This window comes from Dermochelys coriacea, chromosome 3 (genome assembly GCF_009764565.3).
Source record: "Dermochelys coriacea isolate rDerCor1 chromosome 3, rDerCor1.pri.v4, whole genome shotgun sequence".
Taxonomy (NCBI): domain Eukaryota; kingdom Metazoa; phylum Chordata; order Testudines; family Dermochelyidae; genus Dermochelys; species Dermochelys coriacea.
Genome location: NC_050070.1, coordinates 206,252,334 through 206,275,642, shown reverse-complemented (window position 1 = coordinate 206,275,642; position 23,309 = coordinate 206,252,334). Strand labels below are relative to the sequence as shown.

General features: G+C 38.8%; 1 protein-coding gene across 5 annotated transcripts in view; it reads left to right on the top strand.

Annotated features, from left to right (window-relative positions):
- Positions 1-23,309, top strand: part of RALGAPA2 (Ral GTPase activating protein catalytic subunit alpha 2) — a 298,342-nt gene that overhangs the window by 200,883 nt on the left and 74,150 nt on the right. For all 5 annotated transcript variants that reach the window (XM_038398015.2, XM_038398014.2, XM_043512164.1 and 2 more), the window contains one exon: positions 3,146-3,273. In XM_038398015.2, coding sequence (XP_038253943.1) covers positions 3,146-3,273 — 128 coding nt within the window. The remainder of the gene's footprint in view (positions 1-3,145; positions 3,274-23,309) is intronic.

Genomic DNA, 23,309 nt, shown 5'->3' with positions numbered 1-23,309 from the left:
GAATTTATTCAGTTTTAATAAATGTAAGGACCTGTTAAAATTTGGCTTACTAAAAGCTAACTCCTACCTTATAGAAAGTATCATGTATATACTACCCTAAATAGCAGAGATGTTCCCTCTCATGAAGAATTTACAGTCTAAAAGAGACATGATATGTACAGTATTTGTTATTAGTATATTGCCTTTGGAACCTGATCCTCCATCCATGTCTTAAATCCCTAAATTAGATAGTAGGACTCTTGAGGACATTGTCACCGAAAGTCTCCAGCACAGAACTCTTTAAGGAAGTAATTATAGTTATGTCTTTAGAATCCCTTTGAGAGAGATACTGGATTACTTCACTTTTTATTACGGCTGTTGATTAATCGCAGTTAACTCAAAAAAATTAATCGTGATTAATCGCACTGTTAAACAAAAGAATACCAACTGAAATTTATTAAGTATTTTGGATGTTTCTCTACATTTTCAAATGTATCTATTTCAGTTAAAACAGAATACAAAGTGTACAGTGCTCACTTAATATTATTTTTGATTACAAATATTTGCACTGTAAAAATGATAAAAAGAAATAGTATTTTTCAATTTATCAATAAGTACTGTAAGCAATCTCTTTATCAGGAAAGTGCAACTTATATATGTAGGGTTTTTTTGTTACATAACTGCACTCAAAAACAAAACAACATAAAACTTTAGAGCATACAAGTCCACTCAGTCCTACTTCTTGTTCAGCCAATTGCCAAGAGAAATAAGTTTGTTTACATTTACGAGAGATAATGCTGCCTATTTCTTAATTAGTGTCACCTGAAAGTGAGAATAGGTGTTCATATGGCATTGTTGTAGCTGGTGTTGCAAGATATTTACATGCCAGATGTGCTAAAGATTCATATGCCTCTTCATGCTTCGGCCATCGTTCCAGAGGACATGCTTCCATGCTGATGATGCTTGTTAAAAAAAATAATGTGTTAATTAAATTAGTGATTGAACTCCTTGGGGGAGAATTGTATATCTCCTGCTCTGTTTTACCCACGTTCTGCCATATATTTCATTTATAGCAGTCTTGGATGATGACCCAGCACATGTTGTTCATTTTTAAGAATACTTTCACTGCAAATTTGACAAAATGCAAAGAAGATACCAATGTGAAATTTCTAAAGATAGCTACAACACTGGACCCAAGATTTAAGAATCTGAAGTGCCTTCCAAAATCTGAGACGGATGAGGGGTGGAGCATGCTTTCATAAGTCTTAAAAGAGCAATACTGTGATGCAGAAACTACAGAACCCAAACCATCAAAAAAAGAAAATCAACCTTCTGCTGGTGGCATTTGACTTATGATGATGAAAATGAACATGCGTCGGTCTACACTGCTTTGGATGGTTATCAAGCAGAACCTGTCATCAGCACGGATGCATGTCCCCTGGAATCGTGGTTGAAGCATGAATGGACATATGAATCTTTAGTGCATCTAGCATGTAAATATCTTGCGACACTAACTACAACAGTGTCATGCAAACGCCTGTTCTCGCTTTCAGGTGACATTGTAAACAAGAAGCAGGCAGCATTATCTTTTGCAAATGTAAACAAATTTGTCTGAGCAATTGGCTGAACAAGAAGTAGGACTGATTGGACTTGTAGGCTGTAAAGTTTTATGCTATTTTATTTTTAAATGCAGAGATTTTTTGTACATAATTCTACATTTGTAAGTTCAACTTTCACGATAAAGAGATTGCACTACAGTATTTGTATTAGGTGAATTGAAAAAAACTATTTCTTTTGCTTTTTACAGTGCAAATATTTGTAATAAAAAATAAAGTGAGCACTGTACACTTTGTATTTTGTGTTGTAATTGAAATCATTATATTTGACAATGTAGAAAACATCCAAAAATATTTAAATAAATGGTGGTGGTATTGTTTAACAGCGCGATTAATCGTGCGATTAATTGTGATAAATTTTTTTAATCTCTTGACAGCCCTATTTTTTTATACTTAGCTCAGTCCAGTCTTCCACTCAAGTTTACCTACCACCTGTACCAGATTCTTGACCTCTTTGGGGATTTTCTCTTTTCTTGCATCCCTTGCAGACTTCAGTTTTACTTGTTACCTTTTTGTTAAGCTATACTTTTCCTTGTGTGACTGTTCTTCAGGGTGCTAGACAGCAAGCAGGTCCTTAGTTTCAATTCCAAACTCATGACTACACCGCAATGCTATAGTTTGAGAATACACCTAAAGACTCACTTTATTCAAAATGGGTTATGGATGTCTAAGTATCTAAGTTACTTCCACATTGTATCTTAATGCTACTTTTATATATAAATGCAAATACTGACAGTTGCCAACAGATGTTTCTGTTCTTAACTTGAATCTGTGCTACAGTTTAAGCTATAGCTTTGTACTCAAGCAAAAATTACAATCTGAGGAGGAAAATCCATGAGAAAAAAACCTGCTTTGCGGTACTTACCAAAACTAAATTCTACTGGGTATGATTGGCTTACCTTTCTTCTGATCGTAGCCCAAGTGATGGGATGGAGGAGAGACTACATCCCTAACACACATGCAGTAGGAACTGTTCTAACAATCAATTTTTTTATGTCTGCAATCAGCCTGTGAAAAACTATTTAGTAGTATCTTCCTGGTCTCCAAGAGAGATGGGAACTGAGATGGGTATCTGTGAAGAATATCCACTGGCAAAACTTTAGATATACAAATATTTAGCTGAGAGCACAGTGCCAGATCTGAACAAATGTATATTTTCTTGAAAACAAAATATCGTCATGAATGTCTTACTAGAAAATTATTTGGTACATATAATAACATGCTTATTTTGTTTCTGTCAGAAATAGTGGAGCAGACTCATGAAAAATATCCGACCCATTATCTCTTTATAATTTTTGTAATCTTCCCTTTCAAAATCTCATTGATCCCTATTTGTATATTGCAGGATTTAATATAATGTCCTCGGAGTAGATTTTCAAAGGCACAAAGGGAAGTTAGGTGCCCTACTCCTTTGGAAAGTCAATGGGGATTGAGTACCTAGTTTCCATTTGTGCCTTTGAAAATCTCCCTCCACCCCAGTGATACCATCAATTTAAGAGTGCAGAATGCTGTATCTGAAAATACTATTACTTTTATTTTTTGGTTTGCAGGTGCCATTTTTTGGTCCTCTCTTTGATGGAGCAATTGTGACTGCAAAACTGCTGCCAAACCTTATATGTGCCACATGCATCAATGCCAGCAGGGCTGTGAAATCTCTCATACCCCTCTACCAGAGCTTGTATCCTTTCCTTCTGTGCATTTTATGCAATTTGAATGTAGGAATCATAAGTACAAATATTCTTCTGGTAGAGGTAAGTGCTAATGAGATCTCTTCACTTGGACTTATGCTAAGAACTGTGCATCAGGAAAATGTCAAAGTTTTCTTCATATCAAGCAGCATGTTTTTAGACTCATTCTTGCTGAGCCTTAATCTGATATGGTATGTTTTAAAAATAAAGGATAACAATACAAGCATTTTTGGACTTTCCTGTTAATTGCAGAGTCAACAGGTATACTGTTAGATGTAATGGTGCTTTAAACTTTAAGAGGGGATTATTTGCAAATTTCTGAAGCACAGAGAAAATAATTGTTTATATTAGCTTAATATTTACAAAAGGAGCCCAGTTCTACTCCCTTATGTAATAATGCAAGTAATTCCAGTGTCGTCTTTGGGAATCTTCACATCAATAAGATAGGTACCATTTGGCCAATGGTATTGATATTTATCAGTCTTTATCTCCATTTTTCATTTTACCCACATTGCATCTTAGAATTTTGAGAACACATTCTTCCAGCAGTAGTTACAGGTAACTGGAAGGCATGCTTCAATATTGTAGAATTGTGTAGTGTGAATTATTATTTTTGCGTGGTATGCAGGCTAATCGCATAAAATCACTCATTACTTGACATTCTTGTTTTCTTTTCTCTTAATGCCACTAATGTTATAAAATTACTCCAGTGTGCTTCATTAACCACATTGCTAACAGCCCCATATGTTTCTATGGATCAGCACTCATCTTATTTCAGTTTATTTTGGAGGCTTTTAATTTGGGGGCTTTTGAATTATGTAATGAGGAATGCCTCGCTTGATTTTCCTGAGACGAAACAACTGGAATGCTCAATCTTTGTGATGAAGGAAAGATGGCTTTGTTAGAGTTTATCAGAGGCATGCAGATTTTAGGTTCGATTTTTCTAGTTACTATGGCTATGTAAGAAATTGTAATTTTTGTAGAAGATCTAAATTTGATTAATTGTGTTGGTAGAAAGCTTCAGAAATGAAGATTTATATAAGAATCAAAGAAACCAAAATAACATTTTATTATCTTGTTTGTTTTTCCTCTTCAGTTTAAACCAGGTGAAGTTGTTTGGAGTTGTACAGGCAAGCCCACACACTACCTTAGTTATAAGATTATGTCAGTACTTAAAAGCAGACTCAAAACTCGCTAGCTTTTTCACTTTTGTGTCATGAGTGGGTAATTCAGCTAAGTACTACTGTCAAAGTAGTTCCCTCTATCTGTAACCTTGACTGTATGAGCAGATGTGTTAAGCTGTGTCTGACCATAAAACAATCAGTCTAGTATTGCTGGTAACTGGAACACAGTAACAGAGATTATAAGAGTGAAAAACATGCCATTACTTCTAAGGGAAAAATTATTTTTGACACAGTAGGAAAACAGAAGATATCATTTGATGTAATGTTCATCCTTGCCCTTTGTTCCTCCTAGATTTTCCTGTAATAACTTCCTCAGCAGGCTAAGTAGAATCTGTCAAGTTTAGCCTTTATCTAGTGGTCACTGCTCTTTCTCAGTGGAGAGGGCTAGCTCAACTGCCATCTGCTTATTTTTTTCCCTAGTGGGCAATCAGTGGACATATTTCAATGTCTAGAGTGCTGAAAACTGGAAGTTTGCCACTTGCTATGGTTACAATTCCCAAGTTAACCAATGATTTTAAAATCAAATCATGGCCAGTGGATATCAAGTCCAAAACCTATTTCTCTAAAGCTGAGCTCCTTCACCTAAAAACAATGATACATAGCAAGTATAAATACTGTAGCATTTTCTAGCTTCAGAGCACTGTATACATATTAAAACACATATCTTAACTGTTTATGCTTGTGCGTCAAAGTCTATGGCATAGGTAGTGATATACATATATGTGTGCATGCGCGCACCAAGAGGCTTGGATTAGTTTTAAAGAAAGAGCTCAGGTCTGATACAGTTATCTGATGAGAACCACTTGACTAATACCTAACACTTGAGCATATATATATGTGTGTGTATCTAACTCTATGTGTGTGTGTGTGTGTGTGTGTGTGTGTGTAATAGCATTTAGGGGTGATATGCTGGAGTCTGCGGGTGACTGTGTTAAGAATAAAAGTTTTATTTTATATAAATGAATATATCCATACAAGAATACTAGGGATAAATAAACTGGTTTTCATAAGGAACTATATCATTCAGATGTTTTCTCCAAAACAAACCATATTTAAGGTTCCTATTAAGGTAACAGTACCCCATAAACAGGTCCCCAATTCCTTCATTGTCACAGCTCCATCCACTTAATGTACAGAGAGATCACCGTGACTTTCATCTCCCACAGGCCTTAAGGCTCTTTAGAGTCTCTCCACACGCCATAGGCATTTGGTTTTCACCAGCATGCTATGACCCAACATTCGCCAGGCCTCTTTCTCTCTATGCTTAAATGCAACACACACATAGACTAGGTATGATGCATGCCACTGTACCCTTCTGGGGCCATTGTAAGGTCTAGCTGCATCATTACTTTGCACATATGCACTTTGACATCAAACCATACTGTGCATATGGTAATGTGATGTGAATGGAAAGTAGAAATACTGGAGCCTGACAAAGGCAGCTGGACCTCACAACAGGTAATGTAGTGGAGAGGTCACATCAGAGAAGGAAAAAGCTGGAATAGGGTGGAAAGTCCTAAGCAACTTTTATTGGATGTGAGAGAGAATAAAGATTCACCTTTTAACACAAAGTAAAGGTTTGGTAACTTTCTTAAAGGGACAGAACATTTTGATGGAAACCCCTGCCAGAGGGAGTTCATTGAAGCAGGTGATTGCTGATGGGGAAAACAAGATAGAAAAGAGCACTCTAGGGACCTGAGGATATGTCATGGGATTAGAAGGCAGGTGTTTGGCTTCAGCCTGTTGGGTAAAGGAATCTGTCAGGCTGTTGTTTGAAAATAGGAAAGGAATGGAGGGGGATTGACAAGATAAGCTCAATAAGTTCATATATACAACTGTAATTTTCCATGCACATATATGATCATAAAATGCTTAAACCAAAAGGGAGAAACTTCAGGAATTGGTAATATAATGAAATGCTCAATATGTATACGTTTCCATAGTTTCCATATGCTGTATTTTGGTGATATCCAACCTTGGTATTTTGAGAGTGACTGTGTTAAGAAGAAAATTTGTATTTGATTACTAACTAAACATGTTCCTTGAGCAGCACCCTGTATTTTTAAATAGAAGTCCTTGAATAAGATAGTGAGTGAGTTATAAGATCTGAGAAGATCAACGTCCTCTTTTCTTCTAAAAAGGGGAAAGGATAATTATCCTGGTAATTATCTCCCAGCAATTCCTTGTGAAAAAAGAATTGCTCCAAAGCCCAGTAAAATAATGGAAAAAATACTGAGAAAAACTTTCTAAGCATCTACAGGTTAATAGAACCATGAGCAACAGGATCATGAGTTAGTCATGAACACATCTTGCAAGGTACATTTATTTCCATTTTTGACAAAATTACAAAAAACAGTAGTTTCAATAAGTGTACAGTGTTAAAATATTATTGAAGCTTTTCTGATGTCTCAGGAAAACTTACTCTCAGCATTTAATGAGATTTTCCTAGGTACGGACAGCGCCACATAGATTGGAAATGAGCTGAAGAACCATAAGCAAATTGTAATGATAAACAGAAATGTGTTGAGTTTCAGGGACGATGTCTCGCAGGTGCTGAAGTTTATGTCCAGTCTCATTTATATCGTTGTTTAGGGCCTGATTTTTACAGTGCTTATGCATGCTGAGTAACTAGTCCCACTTAATGGCACTCCTATCATGAATAAGTGCTACTTGGTGTGAGTTGCAGAATTTGGTGCTAAGATCATAAATTCTTTGGGGTTCAGTTTTTTAAAATGGCAAAAAGAAATGGGCTAGTTACCATTTAATAAAATGTTCAGATAATACAAACTGCAGATGTTCCAAACTTAAATGAGGAAAAAGAAAACTTTGGAAAAACACTTGTTAGGAAATCTGGAGTGAAAATAGGCACGGGAAGTAGGGATGCAGAGGGTGCCTCAGCACCCCCAGGTTCTGTGCCGGGCGTCCTGGCTGCCAGCCCTGCTATTGGCCGGGGGCTCCCATCTGGCCGCCGATCCCATGACCGGGGGATCCACTGGCTGCCTGACCACATGCGGGGTCCTGCCTTGCTGCCGGGGTCCTGGGGGCTCTACTGCCAGCAATATGCCTGGGACTCTGACCTGCCCCTAGCTGTGGCCCCGTCCCCGCTCCCGGAGCCATGGCCCTGCTCCCGGTCCCAGCTCTAGGGGCTGGGCTAGAGGGGTGCAGTTCAGCACTCCCACTCCAAAAACTGTTCCAGCGCCACTGGGAGTGAAATAATTAAAACAAAAATATTCAGTGGAAAGGGTAAACCCAGAAAGCAATAATGCTGAAAGAATTAAGATTGAGACTGGACAGCAAATTAAACATGACTTTGCACTGGGGATATGACACCAAAAAAGTTGTTGCAGCTTTAGGGTACGTGTGTATAAAAGAAGTGCATCTCAGAGATAGGATTGCCAACTTTCTAATTTCTGAAAACCGAACACTGCAGCAGGCGAGCTGGAACCTCCCCTCGCCCTACCTCTTCCCCCGAGGCCCTGCCCTCATCACGCCTGGCTCTCTCCCACTCCACCTTCCTCCTAACTTGGTCCTGTCCACTTATATCCCCTCCCCCCACCCACCACCAGCAGGGCTCCCTCTGCTTCAGGGTTAGTTCTGGGCAGGCAGGCTCCCGAGCTGCAGGTAGGAGGCAGCCCCTGCTGAGCAGAGGCTGGCATGGGTTGATGACCCAGAACCTCCTCCCTTGGCCCCCCCACCCATGGCAACTGGACTTTTGGTATCGGGTCAGTACATGTGACTGGCCACTGTACAGGTCTCCTTTCAACTGAACTTTCTGGCTGAAAACCAGAGATCTGGCAACCCTACTCAGAGCATGGAAACAGTGTTCCCATTCTCTTTAAAGTACAAGCCATTAAAAAGTCAACATTTGTCAACTATTACCACAAAATTACCAAAGATACTTTTTATTCTGTGTATAGGTGGAAACTGGTAATCTGACACTATAGTGTGGTAAACAATAGTGATGCAGAGCATTGTATCTCCACTGAGACCATACCTGGAATATTCCAATTAGTTCTGGACATCTCAGTAGCAGTAAAATATTGACAAAGCAGAAGGCATTCCAAGAACAGCAATAAAAACAATTAGGGGGCTTCAGAAATGTGTTTATGACCTAGACTTGAGAATAAAGTAAAAAACTGCATTACAGCAAATGATGATGTAGTCAGAAACATGGTGCAAAGAGCAGAATAATTTTGAGGACAGTACAATAATTGTAAAACATTTATTTCAAATAGCAGAGTGTGCTTTCATTTTCACTTTAAATTTAAACAACATGCAGTGAATAAAATGCTGGCACTGCCAAAGGGGAAGTGATCTACATCTCCTGGATAGTAGGCTGTAAAGTCCTGGCAGTCTCATGCAAATAATGGCAGCTGAAGTCACTTGTTGGAAAGTCTGTAAACTCTGGTTACAGCTGCACTTATCAGTAGTTTTAAGGGAAGTGTAATCAGCCACAGAGATTAATTTGCATATCAATTAGAAAAGAGTCAGGAGGAAGCACTAGGGTCTGTTGCTAGAAGGTTGTGGAAGAAATCTCATCAGACACAAAAGCCTCCCAATACTTTGTACTCCAGCTGAGTGGAGGACAATATCTGAGGTTTAGTTACCATGGGGACCAGAAGCCTGCAGAGCCACAGAAGAATCTAAGGTTTGCACTGTAATCATTTGGTCATGATGACTCAAATTCCACTGTTGTACCAAAATACATTTTTTGCTATTAGAAAGCTGTTAAAAAGTGGAAAAGGCAAAAACTTCAGAGTGTATGAGTGTTTTTTCTTGTTCTTGAATACTATTCATGTTGCTGCAGCGATTTCTGTGTGTTAAAGCATTTATTAGAGCATGCAAGGTATTCAAAAATGTCAGTTAACAGATGTATTCAAATTTTTGTGTCAAGTATCAGAGTAGCTGCTGTCTTGTATCTCAAAGCCACTCATGAAACTAAAAGAAAAGGAGTACTTGTGGCACTTTAGAGACTAACAAATTTATTTGAGCAAAAGCTTTCATGAGCAACAGCTCACTTCATCGGATGCATTAGTGAGCTGTAACTCACGAAAGCTTATGCTCAAATAAATTTGTTAGTCTCTAAGGTGCCACAAGTACTCCTTTTCTTTTTGCGAATACAGACTAACACGGCTGCTACTCTGAAACCTGTCACTCATGAAACTAGTTCATTTACACAATTCAGACAGAGTGAGATGGCATCACATAAAATCAAACCAAAGTATATAGTTGTACTCAAGTTAAGTTTAAATAACAAAACAGAGAATAGAATAGTATTCTTTTGAAAGATCTGAACTCAACTTTTCTTGAAGTGTTATAGAGTTCACCTGTCAGGTGTTAGCATACATTTAAATGTACTCCTGAAAATGAGAGGATTATCCGTAAAGCTTCTAGAAATGTCTGGACTCCTGGCTTTAACCCACACTAAGGAGTGCTCTCACAAACATAAAGATGCTACTGAGTGCTAGCTGATATGCTTCAGGGAGTAGCCTCGCTATCATGCTCTTTGAGGCAACAATTTTATTTTACATGCGTTTTAATGACTAACCATAAGCATTCAGATGAGATAACATCATAATAAGAATATAGCATACTAATATGCAAACCTACTAGAAATTGCTGTATTCTAACATAATAAGTATTACATATGAGTTTGAGGGTTTCAAAATCATCTTCTGTTTCCTGGAGAAAGGAAGGAACCAGTAATCTTCAAGAGATATCATTCTCTCTCAGACTAAAACAATTGACTGCAGATAAACAAAAGATCCTCCTAATCAAATGGCAATTAAATCTGAGGTTGCTAATTGTCAGTACCATCTTGAAAAGAACATAATGCTATAAGCAGCATGTCCTAGGCATTTATTAGGAGTAGAGTTGATAAACAATGTATATGTAAGACTAAGACTTTAAATCAGTTTAATTATACACAAAGAAAAAGGCAGGGCATAACAAAGAGCACGTAAAATCTATGATGCAATGAAAAAGGCATCCATGTGAAAAGAATCTTCCTTCTGTGTGGTCTCTTCTTCAGGGTTAGCCAATAGTATTTTAGTCAATTTAGGATTCCCTAAGTGTATTTTCTTGATAAAATTTACTTATAAGCATTTTCTATTGACAGCAATGCATATGTTTGCTAAATTTTGTACACAGAGCTCAGAAAAATATGCTATATATTATACTGTCAGATTCAGAGGATTCAAACTGCTTCTTTTAGCACATGATGTAGCTTCTGGCTAGAACAGCTACATAGACACAGTGTCAGATATAGATACATTCTTGTAATTCAAGATTGCAGGTCAAGTTGCTGCTGTACATCTAACTTGTCTTTGCTTTTATGTAAAGCAGGTGTGGAAGTAGCGTATCTCCCAGGTTGGCCTGAACCTTCTAGATCAGGATTGAGGCAAATTGGTCATAGAGATTAAGGCCAGAAGGAACCACCAGATTATCTAGTCTGACCTGTATATCACAGGCCACCAATAGCACCCCCATACTGAAGCCAATAACTGAACTTAGACCAAAGTATTACAGCTCACAAGAGACTGAACTATTATGTGCCAGAGGCAGAGAACAAGAGGGACTGAGGTACACCACTGCCAAATGCCCCTTGCATGGCAGGGAGTAGATTAAGTGAAATATATCCAGATAATCCCAGAAAGTGGCCTGCACCCTATAGAATCATAGAGCAGGAGGGATCTCGAGAGGTAGTCTAGTCCAGTCCCCTGCACTCAAGGCAGAACTAAGTATTATCTAGACCATTCCTGACAGGTGTTTGTCCAACCTGCTCTTAAAAATCCCCAATGATGGAGATTCCACAACCTCCCTAGGCAATTTATTCCAGTGCTTCACCACTCTGACAGGAAGTTTTTCCTAATGTCCAACCTAAACCACTCTTGCTGCAGTTTAAGCCCATTGCTTCTTGTCTTGTTGTCAGAGGTTAAGAACAATTTTTCTCCCTCCTCCTTGTAACATCCTTTTATGTACTTTAAAACTGTTATCAAGTCCCCTCTCAATTTTCCCTTCTCCAGACTAAATAAACCCAGATTTTTCAATCTTCCCTCATCGGTCATGTTTTCTAGATCTTCAGTCATTTTTGTTGCTCTTCTCTGGATTTTCTCCAATTTGTCTACATCTTTCCTGAAATGTGGCGCCCAGAACTGGACACAATACTCCAGTTGAGGCGTAATCAATGCGGAGTAGAGCGGAAGAATTACTTCTCGTATCTTGCTTACAATGCTCCTGCTAATACATCCCAGAATGATGTTTGCTTTTTTTGCAACAGGGGTTACACTGTTGACTCATATTTAGCTTGTGATTCACTATGACCCCCAGATCCCTTTCTGCAGTACTCCTTCGTAGGCAGTCATTTGCCATTTTGTATGTGTGCAACTGATTGTTCCTTCCTAAGTGGAGTACTTTGCATTTGCCCTTATTGAATTTCATCCTATTTACTTCAGACCATTTTTCCAGTTTGTCCAGACCATTTTGAATTTTAATCCTATCCTCCAAAGCACATGCAACCCCTCCCAGCTTGGTATCATCTACAAACTTTATAAGTATACTCTCTATGCCATTATCTATGCTGAAGAAGAAGGCAAAAAACTCTCAACGTCACTGCCAATCTAACCTGGGGAAAAATTTCTTCCTGACCCCACAAATGGTGAACACTTTCCTGGGCATATGAGCAAGAACCAGTTAGCAATGCATCTGAGAGAGAATGATTGATGTTTGGTGAAGTGGTGTGTAGAATGGCCACCACATTAAATCATATATCTCACAAATCATGATATAAACTTTCAAACTACTATTAAAATGACTTTATATTGTACTTGTGGACAGCAATAAATTCCTCCCATTTTTCTCCCCTTCTCCTTCCCTGCCCCAAATAACAATTGCATCAGTTATACTTTGGGGCAGGGGGAATGGAGGGGAGTCTAAAAATCTAATATAAACAAAATGTGATTGTGTGGAGCTGCTGTAAAGTTTTCATAGACAACTGTTTGAGAAAGACCTTTATAAGTCACTCACAACTCCTCTGCATATGTGTGACTCAGCCATCCCAAACTCATGGCAATACAAATTTGAGAGAGCAAGTCCTTCTCTAGATTTACCCTTGTGTAAGAAGGTTGTTTTGGAGCCTAATCAAGTAATGTAATAAGAAAAAAAAACATGAATTTTTTTGATAGATAAGTACTTTATAATAAGCTATTGAGGCCTTATTTGGAATATTGTATTGGTTATGTATTTGTAATTTAAGTAAGTATAACTTCTGACAAAGGCACATGTACAGTGTATTTTTGTGCTTTCCTCCAGATTGTCCTAAATTAACTGTACATTAGAAAAGTATTTTTGAGCATCCAGAACAGTTTCTGTTTTCAAGAACCATTAGATGTTAAATTAATATCTGCTTTGGATTAATAAATACATGGTCAATCTAAAGACACCTTTTTAAAAGCCTCATTTTAGAGGACATCAACAGAACTGATGCTGTTTTCTTTTCGAGCCATTTGATTCCTGCAAATTCAGATTCCTGCATATCTTTATAATTTCATTTTGTAAGATCTCCATTACTATGCAGTACTGAGTTGTCTCCTGTCTTCAGTAGAAATGGAGATAGCCCAAGCAGTAACTCTACCACACCTCTTCCTCTTGCTTGCTAGACTCATTGCTTCTAGTAGCAGAGCAAAGAGGTTCCAAAAGTTTGAAAATACTAACTATATCATTTATTGGTTTGGTTTTGTTTATTTTTGTTTGGTTTTTCTTCTCTTCTATAAATAAAAAGTAAAGCTGAACAACATTTTATTGGGTTAGCAAAAAAATCACTCCCAGTATGACAGCTTGTGGTGTCCCACCCCAGGGTTCGGATTTTTTTGTCCAGTTATAAACCCCTCAACTTTATCTTGAATTTTCATACTATTCCACTGCAAAATTATTTATTTATGTATATGTCTGTATATACATACATACACAATAAGAACACACACTTGATTTATATAATAGCTGAGCATTGGATGTCATCATTTCTCTCCTCAGATAAATTAGAGAGAGTTTGTAATCCTGCAGATTAGTAGGAAAGTGTGATAATTAATCATAGAAGATTAGGGTTGGAAGAGACCTCAGGAAGTCATCTAGTCCAGCCCCCTGCTCAAAGCAGGACCAACCCCAACTCATTCATCCCAGCCAGGTCTTTGTCAAGCCAGGCCTTAAAAACTTCTAAGGATGGAGATTCAACCACCTCCCTAGTTAATCCATTCTAGTGCTTCACCACCCTCCTAGTGAAAGTGTTTCCTAATAACCAACCTAGACTGCTCCCACTGCAACTTGAGACCATTGCTCCTTGTTCTGTCATCTGCCACCACCGAGAACAGCCTAGCTCCGTCCTCTTTGGAAACCCCCCTTCAGGTAGTTGAAGGCTGCTATCGAATCGCCCCTCACTCTTCTCTTCTGCAGACTAAATAAGCCCAATTCCCTTAGCCTCCCCTCGTAAATTGTATGCCCCAGCCCCCTAATCATTTTCGTTGCCCTCTGCTGGACTCTCTCCAATTTGTCCACATCCTTCTTGTAGTGGCGGGCCCAAAACTGGATACAGTACTCCAGATGTGGCCTCATCAGTGCCAAATAATCACTTCCCTTGTTCTGCTGGCAGTGTTCCTACTAATGCAACCCAATGTTCTTAGCCTTCTTGTCAACAAGGGCACACTTGACTCGTATCCAGCTTCTTGTCCACTGTAATCCCCTTCTTTCCTTACTTCCAGTCCAGTAGTTGGGCACATGAGCAATTCTTAAAATTTATGTGCTATAGTGAATACAGTACATAGAACCTCAGAGTGACGAACACCAAAGTTACGAATTTACCAGTCAACCACACACTTCATTTGGAACCGGAAGTATGCAATCAGGCAGCAGGAGAGGCCAAAAAAAAAAAAAAAGAAAATACAGTACTGTGTTAAACATAAAATACTAAAAAAATAAAGGGAAGGTTTCAAAAGGAAAGGTTTGACAAGGTAAGGAAACTGTTACTATGCTTGTTTCATTTAAATTAGAGATAGTTAAAAGCAGTATTTTTCTTCTGCATAGTAAAGTTTCAAAGCTGTATTAAGTCTACGTTCACCTGTAATCTTTTGAAAGAACAACCATAATGTTTTGTTCAACATTTCATAGTTACAAACAACCTCCATTCCCGAGGTGTTCGTAACTCTGAGGTTCTATTGTACCTGTACTTAGCTACATTAAAACAGGTAGCTACATTAGCTTAAGTATAAAAGTCTAACCTATAGAACCACAAAAGCAAGGATGTTCAAAGTCTTCAGCTCACCATATTGTGCCCAGATATTAAAGTATCTACGTTATATGATGTGTAGAATAGGGTAGGTTAAGAGCAGATTTTCAGCTTTAATTCTAAATAAATTTCCTTTTGTTGGTTTAGGTCAAGCCCTTAATATTAATTTTTCATACAAGGATTAATTCTGAATACACCTCTTTATTTTTAATAGTTTTCCTTAGAGAGTAAATAGTCATTGTGCTTGATTTAAACATTTGTGTGTAAAATATATTTCTAAGTACATAGATTGTCTGGTGGGTTAAAACATTTTTTGTATGCCAGATGCAGTTTTTTGAAATGTGTGTTACCTGCTTTGTTGGTCTGTCAGAAGAATACCATTCTGATCTATTTGATTCTAATGGTGATTTGAAAATCAAGGAAGAAGTCTAAGAATCTTTTCAGAAAAGGTTTGGGTTTTTTTTAAACCAGCGAAGCTTGTGCCTTCAAGTTATATAGATCATGTTAGAAATTAGTATGAAATTTTTAAGAACGTATTACTGTAGCTTTGGCAATTTATTTGACATAGCACCTGACAGTTTTCTGTTGAAATGATCAGTTCTGACTCTCAGGAGTATCTATAGTCAGTCTCTGATACCTTATCTACAGGAAAGCAACAGATTTAACTTGTCATGTTAAGCTTCTCTGCCAGCTATTGTAACCAGCTATCACAAGACTGGTTGGAGTTTGAGACCGGAGTAGTGGTCCAGTCACACCAATTTCTGAAGTATCCTGATGAACGCTACAGTAGCTTCAATAGGTGGTGTAAAGGAGTACTGACCTTCATTTTGAAGTGCAGTTTCCCTGCTGAAGTAGATCAATAGTTTAGCTGTCTGTCTCTGCTGCTTGCCTTCCGTTCTCACAGTGAGAACCTTCTCCAGGCAGCAATCGATAGCTCTAATCTGTTCCAGCCTGTAATAAGTCACACGAGGCAAAGCGTTTAGGTGGCATTACATGGGATTGTAGAGGCAGCTCTTCAGATCTTACTCATAGTGCACTACTTAGAGTTGGAGAGAAATAAATTGCATTCCAGTGATACTGTATAGTTCTATATATATTCACTTCCACAGATTCACACTGAAGTATTCATAAACATCTAAACCTTTACATTTCAGATAAATTTTTGCTTCCTCTCATCTGATGAAGTGAGCGGTAGCTCACGAAAGCTTATGCTCAAATAAATTTGTTAGTCTCTAAGGTGCCACAAGTACTCCTTTTCTTTTTGTGAATACAGACTAACACGGCTGCTACTCTGAAACTTTTCACTTCTGAGGATGATCAACATCCCAAAAAACCAGTACCATTTCTACCTTTCTGTATCTCATGTATACAGTGTTAAAGGGAATAAGAACTGAATTGAGAGCCAGAGCAATAGCCCTGGAAAGCAAAGTCCTCTTTATTCATAGAACAGGTACAACAATTATAGTTCACACTTTCAACATCTCTCAGCCTTGTGATAGGAGGAATTGTCTCTGGTAGTGAATAGTTTAGTCCTCCTGCTAATTCATTCTTGTTTTTCTTTGAAATATCTCATCATAACAGGAGCATTGTTCCTCTTCATTGATTTCAAGACTCCATTTGAGTCCTTAAAATCATTGCTGACACTATAGTCAGGGTTACCAAATAAAGACTTGCAGGTTATATATATCCAGATTGCACTGTGAGTGCACCACCCTGAAGAAGGTTATTGGCACAGAGGTCTTTGTTGTTGTCCACCTCCCCCTCCTCCCCCCAGTTTTCATATGCCTTAGAACGGGGGTTGGGGGGAACTTGTTGGCCCACATCTGGGAATAGAAATTGTATGGCGGGCCATGAATGCTCACAAAATTGGGCTTGGGGGTGCAGAACGGGGTGAGGGCTCTGGTTGGGGGTGCTGGCTCTGGGGTGGGGCCAGAAATGAGGAGTTCAGGGTGCGGGAGGGGGGCTCTGGGACGGGGCTGGGGGATGCAGTGCGGGAGTGGTAAGGGCTCCAGCTGGGGGTGCGGGTTCTGGGGTAGGGCTGGGGATGAGGAGTTTGGGGTGTAGGAAGGTGCTCCGGGCTGGGACCGAGAGGTTCGGAGGGTGGGAGGGGGATCAGGGCTGGGGCAGAGGGTTGGGACACGGGGGAGGCTCAGGGGTGCAGACTCTGGGCTGTGCATACCTCAAGTGGCTCCTGGAAGCAGCGGTTCTGCGTGCTGCCCCACCTGCAGGCGCCACCCCTGCAGCTCCCAGAAGCAGCAGCATACCCGCCTACAGCTCCTAGGTGGAGGCATGGCACCAGCCATGCAGCTCTGCACACTGTCCCATCTGCAGGCACTGCCCACACAGCTCCTGTTGACCACGGTTCCCGGCCAATGGGAGCTGCGGGGGCAGCACTTGGGGTGGAGGCAGTGAGCACAGTGGAGCCCCCTGGCTGCCCCTATGCATAGGAGCTGGAGGGGAGCCATGCCACTGCTTCCAGGAGCCGCGTGGAGCAGTCCCCGACCCTGCTCCCCGGCTAGAGCACCGGAGCAAGGCAAGCCACAGACCTCGCTCACAGCGGGAACTCAAGGGTCGGATTCAAACAGCTGACCTGCCGGATTCAGCCCATGGGCTGTAGTTTGCCCACCCCTGCCTTAGAATTAGCCCAAAACAATCTAGTTGATCTTTCCACCATGACTTTGAACTTCATTACCCTTCACCCCATTTAGGTGATGTGAGCTTTGCAAGACAACTGAGCCCGGTCCCTTTATTGGTAGAGGCCATAGTCTCAGTATGAGAGTGCTTATTTTCTGCATCTCCCTGTTTTTGATGTAGTTATTATGATGTGTGACTCTTGACAGTGATGTCACTGATATAGTTTTCAGAGTAGCAGCCGTGTTAGTCTGTATTCGCAAAAAGAAAAGGAGTACTTGTGGCACCTTAGAGACTAACAAATTTATTTGAGCATAAGCTTTCGTGAGCTACAGCTCATATGCATCCGATGAAGTGAGCTGTAGCTCACGAAAGCTTATGCTCAAATAAATTTGTTAGTCTCTAAGGTGCCACAAGTACTCCTTTTCTTTTTACTGATATAGTTCCAATCCACTGGTAGAAGTTTCAGTTGCTCTGACTGCCTCCTGTCTTGATGATGATCTCCATATGTGCAAAAACCGTAGTCTCTCCAGTAAATAAAAGCAATTTTAAAAATGTGGTTATTTGTTATATGGTTTAGTAACACAGTTCATAAAACAGAATCTGTGGTTAAATAATGTCCTAGGGTAAATAATTTTAAAAAACAACAATAAAGTAACTGTGTGAGATACCAAGTCATTGTGTGAAACTGGTATACATGTGAAGTAATTCCACTAAATTAAAGCTTTTGGCCTAAATATACAGTAAAACCTCTATCATTCACACTGAGGACTGGAAGGTCCATTGTGATTTTAGAAACAATATAGTCTACAGAAATGAGCACAGGGTTTGGATTTTGTAATTATGAATTCTAATCCTAGCTCTGTCATGGAAAACGCTGTTGTTTTACACAGATCACTTTCCCTTCCTGACTTTTTTTTCCCACCTGTAACAATTTTATTTATACAGCACCATTCACTTTGCAGGATTTTGTTAGTTGTGTATAGTTCTTTGAACATGCAGGTCCCAGTCCTTGGATCAGATTGAGTTGCACATAAGTGACAGTACACCACCTTTGTTCTCCTTGGGTTGCTTGAGGTTGGTTTAACCAATAAACGAGTAAAGGGAATTTCACTGTACTCTAATTTGTACTTGCTGTTAATAGCACTCCTGGCATAATTATAACATGGGATTGTCAGAGCCCAAAGGTGAGCTGGCCTATCCCCTATCCCAACCATAGCCTGCAAAGGGGGATTGTATAGGGCCCGCTACGAGAATATTCTCAGTTGCATTTAAGGTAGCTGTATAGTCTTTACGACTCTGAGGCCAGGACCCAGTCTGTAAAGAGCTATAGAAATACTGAACAGTAATCCTGAATTTTGAAATGTCCATTGTTCATTGAGAGCCACTCACTGTTTGTTGAGTAGTGATTTCTTCGGTGAGTAATTACACTGATTTCAGTAGTGTTGCTCACAGAGCACAATGCTACTCCGTGTAAATTACAGTAGCAAAATTGGGCACTCTTTAAGAGAAATATAGTTTTATTTGTAACATTAAGTTCATACTACATAGTAAATGTACTGCAATATATTTTTTTAAAATAATGAAATACTTGTATTATGGTCCCTCACTACACATAGTTCTTAGTATTAGATCTGTGTTTGAAACTATGGTGAAACACCAGAAGTCTGTTTACAATATCAGGTTTGCCGATTAGCAAACAGAATTAAGTTCCATCATAAACAGATTTTTAAAACAAAACGGTTGATAGCACTTCCTCCCTTGAGTGTAGGGCTCTTTCCTCTCCAAGAAAGAGCTGAATACAGCTCCCTACACCTGGGTTACCAGGAAAAACAAAGAAACCTTAACTCAGATACTCCCAGGTAAAATATATTTTAAAGTTATGATATTAAAGAAAATTAACCATAGTTGTCTATGTTTGGACTAACACTGAATTGATAGCTCTAAACAGCTGTGGCTTTTTTTTTTAAACTGCGCACTAACACAAAGTAAGGACTTTACTCTGACATTTCCAAAGCAATCCTTAGGGAATTTGTTGTGCAGCTCCTCTGTAATCCCTTCTAAGACAAAACATTCATTGGCTTTACCACAAGTTTTGCCTGACTAAAGATTGCCAGGTTGGCCATTTACTCTGTTATTGGCCTGAAATAAAGATCACTGTTTTAAAATAATAGAATTAAATGGCAAAATCCAAAACGCTTACTCAGATTTTACTCAGACCTTGCTCAGGCAAATTCCCATACTTTAGTGGGAGTTTGCCTAAATAAAGATCACAGGATTCAGCCTTAAGATCTCAAAAATGAATTAAAATTTACACATTTTGAGATGCAGAAACTGACAAAATTCAAAATGATATTTTCTCTTTTGAGGTTTGTGCTGTGAGCTCATGCAGTCTCATTAACATTCTAGGTCTGTATTGCCGTTGCTTCTTGCTTGCTTACCAGCTGTTCCTGCTGCTAGTTACAATGTCTGATGTGTTCAGATCACTGGGTTCCTGTACTCACCAAGGAGAGGAGACAGCCTTTCCACTGGGGATACCCACGTGTCTGCCTGTCAGCAATGGCACCGAATAAAGTAATAGGTCCTCGCATGGCATATGGTGTCTGGATTCATACAAGATGCAAAACTATTCTGCCACTAATGCACAATGACTCATAGCATTGCTAATTTTTCAAACAAAAGCCCACTTCCACACCCACACTTTTAACCCCTCAGGCTAAAAAGCGTCGTCTTTAGTTTCAAAGCTTTGGAAATGTAAGTAGGTGGCTTCTGGATCAATATATGAAACCTTATATTTATTAGTGCAAGTTCTTGGCTTTTTTTAAAACTAAGAATAATAGAACAATTCCAGCTTCATTTTCTAACAAGTTAAACCAGACATTTTTCTATTCTAAATCTGAGGTTTTTAATTTTCCCAGTAGTTCTGTTTTAGAAAGCTAATCAGTCACCCTGTACAAACACAGAACAGTTTAAATTGTACTTCAGAAGGAAGAGAACCAGTCAATATATTAATATAACTACTGGGTGTGCAACTATCATATTTGAATGTCATAGTATTCAGAGGCCATCAATTTATAATGGGAAGGTAGAAACATCTATTTATCTTCCCAGAATACCATGTTCTTCTTAGTGGGGAGGAGGGAACAAAAACAAATTTTCCAACTAGAGGGAGCTACTGATGTTGCTTATAGTATTCCCAAACCATCCAGTATAATCTCAATCTGCAGAACATACAATGATCACTTCTATATTTTAACTACATTAAATTACTTTGAGTACTTAATTTAATTTATATTTAAGAGGATGTAACCAAATTTTTACAATGTAATGTGAGCAATTTAAATTATGAAAATCAAAGAGATTCAGAGTAAAAACAATAAAACAAAGATTGGAAAATGAGTATGTGGGTACAAGAATGATATTGAGCATGAAAAAACTCAAGAAGAGATTGAAAAGATTAGGATTGCTTAATTTAGAGACAAGTCAAAGAAGAGAGGGCATGAGATAAGTATATAAAATAAGGAATAGAATAGGGAAGATAGATCAGGAGTTCCTGTTCTCCTTATTACATAAGAACAAAGGGACAGTCAATGAAACTAAAAGGCAGTACTTTTTCACACATCTTATCATTGGACTCTGGAACTCATTGTCACAGGATATCACTGAGGCCAAGAGTTTAGCAAGATTCAAGAGTATACAGAGTTGTTATAATTAATGCTAACAGTTTGGAAGAGAAATAAAATGCCATGCTTCAGGGTTAAAGCCTATCGCTAAGTTAAGGAGTTGAATGAGATGATCTTTTCAGGATAATCTGCCGCAAACTCTGCCGATTGCAAGGTTCTTGCACCTTCCTCTGAAGGATAAGAATATAAGAATGGCTAAACTGGGTCAGACCAAAGGTCCATCCAGCCCACTGTCCTGTCTACCGACAGTGGCCAATGCCAGGTGCCCCAGAGGGAGTGAACCTAACAGGCCCTGACAGGCCAGGAGCCAAAGTTTGCTGACCCATTTATTGATGTCAATACTGCAGCCTTTTAGAGTTGCAAAGGCTTTGTTTAGTGGACTAGATTGGCTTGAAAGGAATACTAAAAGAGCAGTGCTGCAGATCTTCATGACATTTGACCCATGCATTTCACAAAATGCTCTGCCTTACAAGCCAATCAGAAAAATACAATGAACGATAGTACTATAGCACTGGTGTCAGTCCGCTACTGTGTAATTTGATCTCTTCATGCATTTCTACCAATGGACCTCATAAATCTCGAGCCAATATGAAAATATAATGTGCAGAATCGATAGAATCTCTAATAAAATTGAAATAGCTTGTTATCCCCACAGACATGCCAATCTACAGGGCTGCTTTGAAATAAACAAAGAACAATAATAATTTGACAGTGATAAAGCAGGTGACATTCCTATATAAAGTCCTACAGAATCTATAATTACAATAATAATCTATTTTCATACTAGTATTTAAAATGAACGGTGAAATCAAAAGAAAAAGGTCTGCTTATCACGCAGCGTTCAGACTTAAAGTTGTTGAATATGCAGAAGCAAACAATAATTGTGCTGCTGCTCGTGAATTCTGTATCAATGATAAGTAAGTAAGAGAATGGTGAAAAATAAAACAACACTAAAAGACCTGCCAAGAAGCAAGAAAAAATGTCCAACAAGGTGCACTTCATTTCCTAAGCTGGAGAAAGATCTCAATAATTGGGTTGTTGAATGTCGACAAAATGGATACATTGTTACTAGAACTGGAATTTGTCTGCATGCTCTGCAAATGTTGAAAGATGACAAATACAAGTCAGTAAAGCCATCAATGTTTGTCGCATCAGCAGGTTGGTGTACTCGCTTCATGAACCGTCATAGTCTCTGTCTTCATCAGTGAACAAAGCGCAAAAGCTGCCGAGAGATCTGGAAGAAAAAATCAAATCTTTCCAAAGGTCTATTGTAAGATATCGAAAGGAATATGCATTTGAACAATCACAAATAGGAATATGGACAAAACACAGATGACATTCGATCTCCCGAACAACAGAACAGTAACCGGTGTTGGTGTAAAAACAGTTTTAATTAACCACTGGCCATGAAAAAATCCATTTTATGGTGGTTTTATCATGTTTGGCAAATGGATCAAAGCTCCCTCCTGTTTAGTTTTAAAAGAAAAACCTTGCCTAAAAACATGAAATTTCTTGCTGGTGTCATCGTATGTGCACACAAAAGGGATGGATGGATGAAAGTGATAATATTGAATGGATGGAAAAAGTGTGGAATAAGAGACCAGGAGCACTTTTCAAGAAACCTGCTATACTCTTTTGGGACATGTTCAGGGCACACAAGACGGATCCGGTAAAAAATGTGGCCAAAAATATGAAAACTACTTTGGTTGTAATACCTGGATGCTTAACTTCAGTTCTACAACTGCTTGATGTCTGCCTGAACAAACCGTTTAAAGACAGGCTACACAAAATGAAGTCTGAATGGATGTGCTCAGGTATGGCGAAGTTGACAAAAGGCGGGAATCTTATGAAGCCCAAAATCAATCTAATTGCCCAGTGGATCAAGGACGCGTGGGTATCCATTCCCTTGGAAATGATAGAAAAATAATTTAAGAAATGCGGTATCAGCAATGCTCAATGGGTCAGAAGATGATGCCATATTTGATAACACAAAAGAAGCTGATGATGAGAAGGCATCTGAGTCTGAAGGCGACACTGTTGACATCTATGATGACATTGCAGGTGCAGCTGTGACTGAAGCAGAGTTTAATGAACTGTTTGGTGAATCAGAGACTGATTCAGACTTTGAAGGATTTTAAGACTTTTTAAAGTCTCATTGTTCTAAGTTACTTGTTTTAAATATCCATTTACTGATTTTAAATATTGACTGTAATTTTGAAGGTGAATACATATTTGTTCAGTTATTATTATAA